This window comes from Osmerus eperlanus, chromosome 1 (genome assembly GCF_963692335.1).
Source record: "Osmerus eperlanus chromosome 1, fOsmEpe2.1, whole genome shotgun sequence".
In the NCBI taxonomy this organism is placed as follows: domain Eukaryota; kingdom Metazoa; phylum Chordata; class Actinopteri; order Osmeriformes; family Osmeridae; genus Osmerus; species Osmerus eperlanus.
Window position 1 is genome coordinate 15201750 of NC_085018.1, and position 11211 is coordinate 15212960.

The window sequence follows — 11211 nt, forward strand, 5'->3', positions numbered from 1 at the left end:
TAGGAGTTTCATTTTATTCCAAACCGAGTGCATTTCAACAGTTTAGTCAAAACATAAGGTGAAGTGTGGACAGTATACCTAGTGAGGGCAATCAAGATTAGTACTGCATAGAAACCTAGAAAAAAAAACATGAATCACTCCAGGCCAAAAATGTCATGCTTGCTTTTATTTTCTTTCGGTTTGAAATTCAGAGCTGTGGAAACTTGTTTTCCAACCGCAAGTCAGCTAAGCTATTTTTAGCTTGCCCTGAAAATAAATGTGCACCGTCTTGCCATACTGGTGTTTAGATAAGGTTTTCTCATACATGCCACAATTAATGGATTGAGCATCTCATTGCCCCAAACCTGTGTTTGGTTTTGGTTTTCAGATGCTCAGCACATACATATCAGCCGCCACATCTGTTGGCCCTAATACAAGTCTTCATGATTTTTACAAATTATGGCAAGGCACTGTAGGCAGTCAGGTCATTCAAAGTCAAACGTTTCTCTTTGGCTGATGATCAGAATTGTATGCTGACTGATACACTTTAAGTGTTTACACAACAAGAAAACACTTAATGGAATGTTCCCTGAAATTACTTCAGAGTTTGTCTGTTATGAGGGTGTCAAGGTGTGTAGCATAACAGGAAGCAGTCGGAGTATGACATCAAGCCTTCCCTCATCGAGATAGTTGCTGTCTTGGGTTCTCATCAAGGCTCACCGCAGCTACATAAACAGACCAAACAGAGGAGGGACACATCTTCACTTTTAATTGGACTGTTCAGGGGGCATGTGTGAGGAGCCAGTTTAGTTTATACACATGAAGACGAACATGCAGACATAGTATGCAGACAGACATACATTTATAATCTTAGTATCAGTATAGGACTTTGTCCAGAAGAAACCAGCATCTCTGAGGTGGATCTAAAACCAGTTGTCTCTACAGAGTGAGTAGATATTTATTTGGTCTTATGCCAAATTTTGAATATGATTTGAGAGAGCAAGACTGGGGAAGTGGGGAATTAAGCTTACAATTTTACATGATATGTCTTGCTTATATAGCCTGGTGTTTTAATTACGGTATATCATATCATGATGATAGCTCTTATAATTCCTTTCTTTGTACAGAACCAGGCAAAGATGGGAACCTGCCCAATCAAATGTCGAACTAACATAGCCCAACTGGAGCATATACCTGAGTCTGTATCATTGGGTAAGTTTCAGTCCAAGCTGTCTCAAATTAAGCCCAGCTTAATCTCCTCAAAACAATATAGACCAGTATCATTGCATCGCAATGTGCTGTACTTGAAATGTATCATATTGTAATGTAGTACATTTGTGAACCGGTGAAGTTCCTGGTTTATGGTTCATGTCTTTCTTCCAGAGGATCAGATGGTAGTGTCCCTCTATAATTACCCCTCTCATGGTGTCTCAGGCCACAGCATCCACACAGGGGAGAGGCTCACAGTAATATCAGAGTAAGTTAGAAACATGCTTGACCTAACCGTGGCCCACTATACATGGTGGACTCTTGACTGATCAGGTACTGCTCTGTCTACAGTGATGGGGATTTCTGTATGGTAAGATCAACAACAACAGACCAGGAATGCTACATCCCCAGTGACTACACTGCCAAAGTGATAAAAAGGTCAGTCACTATGTCACCATCAATTTCCATAGCAACCATAGCTTCTGTAAGCTACACATGTAACCTCAGACTAAAGGTATTCATGTCATTTCAGCAGTCTGGTCATAAACTGCTAATTGAGATTATGGGGTGATCTGGGGACTCCACTGATATGTGGGAGTGCCCATCTAGGTGGAGGATGTCCATCTGTAGGAATAATTCTGGAACATTAGTTCCATATTTCTGCCTAAACGATTTAACTTTCAACATCTCAACTGAAGCACTCCTCCCCCAGTGGAGTATGATGACAGACGTAGTTCCAGGGTTTCATTTGGACTGTCAGAGGAGGAAAATGAAATGAATAAATGTGCTATTATCTTATTTGTATTTTGAGTTGTATTGTTTTTTTTTTTTGTATTGCTGCTGTATAGTTCCTTTTCTGTGTCCTACAATTTTTATGTTTTACTATGTCATTCTGTCTGTGGTTAGATGGCTGTTTATCAGGACCTGCAGGATGAAGGCAGAGGAGCTGTTATCCTTGCCCAACAACCACACAGGGGCTTTCATGATCCGAGAGAGTGAGACAGAACGAGGTAACTATTATTGCTTTTATTGTTTGGTGCATCGTAAGTGGTGTCCGAACTTTCTGTCAAATTTCAAGAACACTTTCAAATGGTGAACTAGTGTTCTATTACCTTCCCAAATCAAGTGCTATCATCTAATTCGTCACTTTAACCTTATGTTTCACGTCAATAGTTTACCCACTGTAATTTTTGTACTTTAACAAAGACAGTGATGATGGTGATGGTAAGCAACCCTGTCCTGTGTTTGGCCACAGAATTCTACTCACTTTCTATCCTTTGGAGGACGAGCTCAAACCGGAACTCGGTGAAGCACTACCGCATCTGTCGCCTACAAAATGGCTTCTTTTACATTTCCCCCCGTCTCACCTTCCCCTCTCTGGACCACCTGGTCGAACACTACTCAGGTGGGTAGAACCTATATTAGACATGGTGGACACAGGCCAAACAACAGGTGTAAATACAAATCTGACCTATAAACTATATATTATGATAGAGCAGCACTGCTCAATGTAAGGTGTTCAATGGGTCTTGGGGCTGAACGAATGTCCATTTCCAATGGCATCCTCTTATTGTGGTATACTGCTGTTTCTATCCCCAGAGTCAGCCGATGGATTGTGCTGTGTTTTGAAGGAGCCTTGCTTCATACAGGGTTCTGAAAGTGCTTCAGAGGTGACCAGGTTGTTTCCAAGGGTGATCAGGAGGCCCACCCTCAACTGGAGAGACGTCAGCAGGTGGGACATATTCATTTTCATTTTCCTTAGGCCAGCAAGAAACACTGCCTAGATATGTAAATATTCCATCAATTATGATACATGATTTGATACTGTGCACAGTCAAAAGTGTAATTAGTGGTGTTTGTAGTAATGTGATTCATCAAGCTGACAGCCAACTCAAACTTTTGTTTCTCTCTCTTTTAAGCTCAATGATTTTCAGGAAGTCAAGAGTGGACTCACAAGACTCTTTGGTGAGCGAGGGCCTGAGGGAGGCCATAAGCTCATACCTCTTTATAACTGATGCTGGCTGTGAAGACTGTGCTGTGCGCTGGAACACCTGAGGAAACGGATGTAAATTCACAGAGTGAAGACATGTAGAAACAGAGGACATTTTACTGCACTGTTTTTGTCCAGCACAGCAAGGGGCTGAGAAAGAGGGGGAGTCTGACGCAATCAGAGCTGGTACTGAACCTTCTACGTCCTCCTTCAGCTCCAGTTTATACCCTGAAGAAGAAAAAATGTTTAGGCGGGGAAGGTTTTTCTGTGGAGCTTGTGGGCATTGTAGAATTATAAAACCATTATTATTATGTAAGGTTATACAGAAGAGTACACAGGAACACAGAGGATTGTGCTGCATGTTGAATTTTGCTGTTTTTGGTAAAGACATTGTCAAACTAGTCTTATTTGTAGGTATAAACATCTATTAAAGTTTACTACACTAACACATTCATATTCTATGCCCACTGAGGTGCTTGTTGTCATATCGCCTGTTATGTCCCATTGATGATGTCGCTCTGTCAATAGATGGCGCTAAAAGCATGAGAATATTTTATTAAAGATTAAGAACTTCCTGCTTGGAACAGTTCAGGAAGAAGTAATAATGGCGACGCTTCTGGGGTCCGAGTCCCCTTGGACTGGAGGAAAACGAACGAGCCTAAATGGCAATATCATTGCAAAGATCAGGCAGAGTCAGATCGCAGGCCAGAGTTTTAGCCGAGGAACACAGGTAAGACTAAATAAGCGCAATGTCTTCATGATGAAACGATCCGAGAGTAGGTCGATTCGAGCCTGGGACTTGCTTTAGCTAGAACCTTGACTACAGTAGTGCATGTTTCCCAGGCGACCGTTAACGTATGCTAACCCCAGTTACTAGCTACCAGCCTCCTAGCTGCAAAAGCAACGTGCAAAATAACAGATTAACAGTCAAATGGCTATTTATATAACATAATATCATTATCTGCCTAGAAACAAACTACCGTAAATAATGCTGTAACGATACCTGGCTACCGAAATATGCTAGCTAGGTCTTTGTTGATAGCGAGCTAGCAGCAGAGCTAGCTAGCCTAAGCTAACCAACTAATAGTTTATAAAGCTCATTAATGCAAGTTAGGTGGGTTTAAGCTACAATCCATTTAAGCACTCTTAGTAACTGTATTCTCTTGCTAACTGATATGGAAATAAACTGTATGGAATTTGGGTATATTATTCAGACATCTGAGTTGCAAGGCCAACTAGCCACAGTACCTAGCGAGCTAGCTAAGCCAGCCGAACACTGAGGTGATTACGTAATACTAGCTCCAGTCTCACGAACATAGCCAGACTCGCCAGTTAGCATTCGTTAACGTGAGCAAGCTTGTTCATCTGCCTTGAATGGATACGATCCTGCTGTGCCATTTGGGTTAAGTCGACGTCGTTAGCTAGCGTTTTATGCATGTATAGCAACGTAATCGTTCATAATTTTAGGACACGTTTTCAGCCAAATTGTAGGCTAACACTAGCCATGGCATACCAGTTTTGCTAGCTGCTAGCAGGGACGTCACTAGACATCCATGGATACGGGGGCTACACCTAGTACTAGGGGGGTATGGGCATGCTATTGGCATAAGACCCTCAAAACGTATTTTCACGGTGTATTTTTTTGAGTTACAACAGCTGTCAAATCTACCTATTAAAATAGGGTTAATTTTGGTTGAGGTTGGCTAAAAGTACACCTGTCTCATAGTTTGTGTTAAACATTGATCTAATATGACTACCCAAATAAAGAAGTTAGAGCCCACTGTCCCCATCCACAAAACTATAATCAGATAAATAAAGCTTAATTCAGGTCATCTTGTACCGGTGGTGAATGTACCATAAGTACTTCAGTTTCAGCATCCCTTATCAGTGTTGTACTGTATTACAACAGTCTTGTAGTGTCTCTACTGAAATTCCACAGCATGCCTGCTATAAAATCATGTATTATGTTGCAGCTTCCAGAGGCCCTGCTCCAGGAGAGAGACATGAGGGCTAAGTGGCATGGAATCCCTGTGCTGCTGCAGAAACTGTATGAGAGCAGCCACCTCAATAGCGACCTCTCCCACACTCATAACGTACTAAAGGTACCCTACAGGACATCACCATAACAATGCTCTGGGTTTTTTATGTACCCCTTATGTCCCCAGTGATATTAGCGCTGTTATAAGGATGCCTTGTCTGTGTCGTTGACAGGAACTATCATCCCTGCTTTCCATGGAGGCCATGTCTTTTGTCACAGAGGACAGGAAGGCAGCTCAGGAATCCACCTTTCCCAACACGTACACCTTTGACCTCTTTGGGGGAGTAGATGTAAGTTTGCTGTGCCCTGTGCAGTAGACTCTTGTCTGGTCTTGAGACAGGGAGCTTCCAGTTTGACGGCAGTGCGTCTTTTAAAGCTAAGAGATTGTCCTAGTTTTTAATCATACTTTATTTTCCCCTTTTATTCTCAAAGCTGCTTGTCGAGATCTTGATGAGGCCCACTCTCACTATGCAGAAAAAGAAACTGAAAAGTAAGCAACACTGATATTTGTAACAACCGTATAGTGTGATGATTGTACTAAGAGGGGACGTTAACCCTTTTTTTCCACTTGGCTGTTACTGTGATTTTCCCTGTAGTGAATGACGACTTGGTCAAGGACTGCCTTAGTGTGCTGTACAACTGCTGCATATGTGTAAGTACCCACGAGAGGGTTTAGGTGCAAAGCATAGAGTTATAAAATGTATGGGGTTTTGATTACTATTCTTGGTAAAGGAATAGCTTGTCAGTGACTTGACAGGTCATATTTCAATGCCTTGGCACTTGTTCATGCTATCATCCATATACACAGATACAATACCTTATGGGTTATACAAAAAGTATGTTATAACTGCTTTAAAAATATTACCGTACAAACTCTCATCGTATCCTCAGACGGAAGGGGTGACAAAAAGCCTTGCAGCAAGGGAAGACTTTGTCCTGTTTCTATTCACCCTGATGACCAACAAGAAGACCTTTCTACAGACTGCCACTTTAATCGAAGATATTCTAGGAGTCAAGAAGGTCAGAGCAGTTTATAAAATATAAATCAGAGGCTAGACTTGCTCAGCTTTCTGATGTTTCACTTGGCTCATAAGGCTCCCAGACATGGAACGTTATAGTCCAATCACGGTCTTCGGTGGTATCAGTGAATGTGTGTTGATCTGTCTTTGTTCCAGGAGATGATCCAGCTGGAAGGCATCCCTAACCTGTCTGGTCTGGTCCAGAGCTTTGACCAGCAGCAGCTGGCTAATTTCTGCCGCATCCTGTCTGTCACCATCTCAGAGCCCGACGTCGGCAATGACGATAAACACACCCTGTTGGCCAAGAACGCGCAGCAGAAACGCAATTCCAGCCCCTCCCGTGCAGAGGTCAACCAAGGTAGGACAGGGACACAGGCGCCCTGTAAGAGTCGGACGTGAAGGCGACAGATCCATATCACTGGTCCAATGTTTAGTTTGAATTGGCTAATGCTCTGATATTGATCATTGTCTGATCCTGATCTTCTCTGTCCTTGTTCTTAGTGACTCTGCTGAACATCCCAGGCTTCATCGAGCGCCTGTGCAAGCTGGCCACCAGGAAGGTGTCGGAAGCCACGGGGACATCCAACTTCTTGCAGGAACTTGAGGACTGGTACACATGGTTGGACAATGCCTTGGTTCTGGACGCCCTCATGCAGATGGCAACGGAGGAGGCAGAGCACAGCAGCACAGGTATGATCAGAGAAAGGGCTCCATGCTGACCCTTAAATGCCCCGAAACCCCTTTTGTTACTTTGGAACCGTTTCTCATCACTTTATCGGACTCCTCAGTGGTTGTCTTTTGTACTTACATTTACATTACATTTAGTCATTTAGCAGACGCTCTTATCCAGAGCGACTTACAGTAAGTACAGGGACATTCCCCCGAGGCAAGTAGGGTGAAGTGCCTTGCCCAAGGACACAACGTCATTTTGCACGGCCGGGAATCGAACTGGCAACCTTCAGATTACTAGCCCGATTCCCTAACCGCTCAGCCACCTGACTCCCTCCCTACTTTCCACATGTTAAGTATGTTTTGTTTTTCCTCCCTACAGAGTCATCAGATGAGAGCTCCCTGGCCACAAGTCCTCTGAGACATCGCCTGCCCCAGTCCATGAAGATCGTCCATGAGATCATGTACAAGGTGGAGGTGCTCTACGTGCTGTGTGTGCTGCTGATGGGCCGCCAGAGGAACCAGGTGAGGAGGCTCCCTGGGCAGGGCCGGAGAACGAGGCCTGGAGCTGTTAGTGGGACGTGTCTAACTGATGTCGCTGCCTTCTGCAGGTGCACAAGATGCTGGCTGAGTTTCGTCTGATCCCAGGCCTCAACAACCTCTTTGACAAGCTGATCTGGAGGAAGTACACCTCATCCAATCATGTGGTGCATGGGCAGAATGAGAACTGTGACTGCAGTCCCGTAAGTTATCCTCCCTTACTGGGCTGTGTCTAGAAATCACCTCTTCCCTTCCAGTCAAGTACCATACAATGTAGCAAATGATATTCTCTCAAACTCCTATTTTTTCCCTCCCTTAGGAAATCTCCTTTAAAATCCAGTTCCTGAGGCTATTGCAGAGCTTTAGTGACCACCATGAGTAAGGGACCTTCAGCAAACGGATATGATGACTTTCAAGTTCTGTTGCCGCCGTTGCAGGAACAAACCTCTTCCTCTCTTTCAGGAACAAGTACCTGCTTCTGAACAGTCAAGAGCTGAATGAGCTGAGTGCCATCTCTCTGAAGGCCAACATTCCTGAAGTGGAGGCCCTGGTGAACACAGACAGGAGTCTGGTGTGCGACGGGAAGAAGGGTCTCCTCACACGCCTGCTAACCGTCATGAAGAGAGAGCCCCCCGACTCCTCCTTCAGGTCAGCGCCGCATGGGTCGAAGGTCGAGACGTGGAGGCAGGACTGCGCCACACTGCCTAAAGGCCAAATCAAAGCCACCCTAGTAACTCAGAAAGCAATAACCAGCTCACCTCACTGTCCATCTTGCTATAGTAACCTACTCAGCGGAGTGTCTTAGTGATGTGCTGGAAATAGTCGGTGGTTCTCAGCGTGACCAGTGTCCTGTACTTGTGTGTAGGTTCTGGCAGGCGCGGGCGGTGGAGAGCTTCCTCAGAGGAGCCACCTCCTACGCAGACCAGATGTTCCTCTTGAAGAGAGGCCTGCTGGAGGTGAGCATGATGTCATCTCTGGTGATTTGGTGTATACCACCACTAAGACCTTAAGCACCAGCAAGACCGGCTGAGTCTTAAGGATCTGGCCTGCATCGTGTATTCATGACCCACAAGCTATGATCTGAGGTCCATGGCTAATGTTGCTGTACTGTCGGGCCTGGAAGCGGCAGCTGTTTAATGGCTGCAGGGATGTTTTGATGTTACTGTTGGTGTTGATGTTGGTGTTCACCTCCACAGCACATCCTATTCTGCATCATCGATAGTGGCTGTAAGTCTAGAGATGTCCTGCAGAGCTACTTTGACCTGCTGGGGGAGCTCATGAAGTTCAACATTGATGCCTTCAAGAGATTCAACAAATACGTCAACACAGAAGAGAAGGTAGAGACGGCGCCTGCACCCAGACTAACCCTGTCTTCCCTTAGCCCTCAGGGTCTCAGAACATACATGGAGCCCTGTGTGTTGGTCAAATGGTTCCTATAAAGCGCTTCCTGTGTAGTTCCAGACCTTCCTGACCCAGATCAACAGTTCCCTGGTGGACTCCAACATGCTGGTGCGCTGCATTGTCCTGTCCCTGGATCGCTTTGAAAGCCAGACGGAGGACGTGAAAGGTAAAAATAAGAAAAAATATATATATATACAAAAAATATATATATATCATTTATTCATTTAGCAGACGGTTTTATCGAAAGCGACATACAAGTAGTGCATCTAGAAAGTGAAGGACAGAAGCAACTCAAGGATGACTGTTTTTTTGGAGAGTGTGTAAAGACTGCATGTGTGGTTGCCTGCTGTGCTCCTGCAGTGGTGGAGGTGCTGTCCGAGTGCTGCCTGCTGTCCTACATGGCCCGAGTGGAGAACAGGCTGGCTTTCCTCTTCAGGCTGGTCAACATCATCAACGTTCAGACGCTCACACAGGTCTGAACTCACACACACATACTCTTTAACAAACGTTATATCTCTGACTATAGTAAGGGACTGAAGAAATATGCAACATTTTGAATACAAAATTAAATTAAATAATACTTGTGCTATGAGCCGGCTAACATACCTCCTAACCTTGGCCTGTCCTCACTGTCCTGACCCAGGAGAATGTCAGCTGTCTCAATACCAGCCTGGTGATCCTGATGCTGGCCAGAAGGAGGGGCAAGCTTCCCTTGTACCTCAATGCCCTCAGAGAGAAGGAATATGCTGAGAAGTACCCCGGCTGCCTGCTCAATAACTTCCACAACCTGCTGCGCTTCTGGCAGCGCCACTACCTCAACAAGGACAAGGACAGCACCTGTTTGGAGAATGTGAGTGTCTGGCCCATAAAGATAACATGTCTGGCCATTTCCACTGTAGTAACGAGATGAGCCTTGGCTCACCCATTCTGAGTTTCTTGATTCGGTAAGGCCGATGCATTGCATTTTGTCCTCTGTGGAGAGCTGGGCTTGGTTGGTCTAACTCGTGTCTCTCCCTCTCAGAGCTCCTGCATCCCCTTCAGCTACTGGAAGGAGACTGTGTCAGTGCTGCTGGGTTCAGACAGGACTTCTCTGTGTGCCATAGCCAGCTACATTGATGAGCCATTCATGGACCTGGACAGGGACCTGCTGGAGGATTAACCCCCCCACCCCATGAGCCATGAGGCCTGGCTGGGTGGGGTGGGGGGGTGGGGGAGGGGGTTACTGGGGGTATGGACGCCTAATGTTGGTGATGACTCCACGGAGCCAGGGCAGGGGTCACTCCTCACCCAAAGACCCGGAAGTGCTCCGTTAATGTGTCGGGATGCAGAGAGCCATGGGTGTGCTGTCTATAACCTGGCTTAGAGACCATTACTGGAGGCAGGAGGGACACACTTGGCTGTCTTCACTCTTTTGTATGAATTGGAAGAGATGAGACTGGCTGTCCTTTAAAGACCCCCCCCCCTACAGAAGATTCAAGACATTTAATGGACCTTGAAATACCCATGTTGGTGGTTTAGGTGGAAGCAAACATTTTTATAAATATGACATGCATCACAAAATATATGGGGAAAATATATATGTATGATTCAACAAAGTATATATAATTCAGAAAATGTTGGTTTGTTTTCACTGGGACATGAGTAGCGGCAGTGGGAGTCTCAGAGAGTGTCTTTTAAGGCTGGTGTTGACTTTGACCCTCAGCTCACACGCCTCATGTACCACATCCCACTACCTAGTTGATCTGTGTGGACACCATTGGCTATAGGGCTGTCCTACACATGATGGTAGGTGTGTTCAGGTGTTGAATGAATGAAAACAATGTTTTCATTGAACTGTACATAGGTTTACTTTCCTAGATGACTAGTTGACTGGTGCTTTTTGCCGTTGCTCAGCGCGTCCAGGTAGCTTGTGGACCTGCTGAAATATCTCATCCTTAACTGGGCTCCCTCTCACGTCATGCCATCTTTTCTCACAGAGAATGCTTCATTCATCGAGTTCAATCTTTTTTCTTTTTTGGGATATTGTTTTTTTGGTTTTCCTCCTTTTCAAACATTAGGTTTTAGTTCTTGAGAAGTTGTAGAATAAAACAAACATTGCACCTTTTGGAATTGTTTTAAGTGTTTGTTGTATTTTAACAAATAATTTGTTATGGCATTTGTTTTCATTTTGTATCAGACTTTGTATCCATGGAGTGAAAGGTGGAGTGGTAGGAGAATAAACTATGCAGGCTCTAGTGTTAAAAACCCAATATCTGTGTCCCAGTTAAACCCTATCTGTGTCGCAGGTATTGCACTGGTCCTAAAACTGCAGCATGACTAGCCTTCAACCAAACATCAGTGTAAGATGCATCACTTGATTGTTTCCT

At 44.8% G+C, this 11211-nt stretch overlaps 2 protein-coding genes across 4 annotated transcripts; both read left to right on the forward strand.

Moving 5' to 3' along the window:
* Positions 1-714: 714 nt before the first annotated feature.
* On the forward strand, positions 715-3628 carry sla2a (Src like adaptor 2a). 3 transcript variants are annotated; one of them, XR_009930543.1, is made up of 8 exons: positions 715-925; positions 1107-1191; positions 1363-1456; positions 1540-1626; positions 2095-2198; positions 2395-2593; positions 2788-2920; positions 3108-3247. XR_009930543.1 is itself a non-coding variant. In XM_062462805.1 (8 exons), exons 2-8 carry the CDS (start codon positions 1119-1121, stop codon positions 3241-3243), a joined length of 726 nt encoding a protein of 241 aa, XP_062318789.1. In that variant the 5' UTR covers positions 717-925; positions 1107-1118; the 3' UTR covers positions 3244-3628. The 3 variants fall into 3 exon arrangements, 2 of the variants coding, with proteins under 2 accessions (XP_062318789.1, XP_062318780.1); XM_062462805.1 differs by having other exon boundaries at positions 717-925; positions 1414-1456; positions 2444-2593; positions 3108-3628; XM_062462796.1 differs by having other exon boundaries at positions 718-925; positions 2444-2593; positions 3108-3628.
* Positions 3629-3748: 120 nt separating this feature from the next.
* trpc4apa (transient receptor potential cation channel, subfamily C, member 4 associated protein a) lies at positions 3749-11094 on the forward strand. Its single transcript, XM_062462783.1, has 18 exons — positions 3749-3908; positions 5152-5280; positions 5390-5506; positions 5649-5706; positions 5813-5868; positions 6108-6236; positions 6392-6593; positions 6737-6925; positions 7287-7429; positions 7516-7647; positions 7764-7822; positions 7907-8092; positions 8310-8400; positions 8641-8781; positions 8900-9011; positions 9206-9318; positions 9489-9695; positions 9867-11094. Exons 1-18 carry the CDS (start codon positions 3783-3785, stop codon positions 10002-10004), a joined length of 2328 nt encoding a protein of 775 aa, XP_062318767.1. The 5' UTR covers positions 3749-3782; the 3' UTR covers positions 10005-11094.
* The last annotated feature ends 117 nt before the right edge of the window (positions 11095-11211 follow it).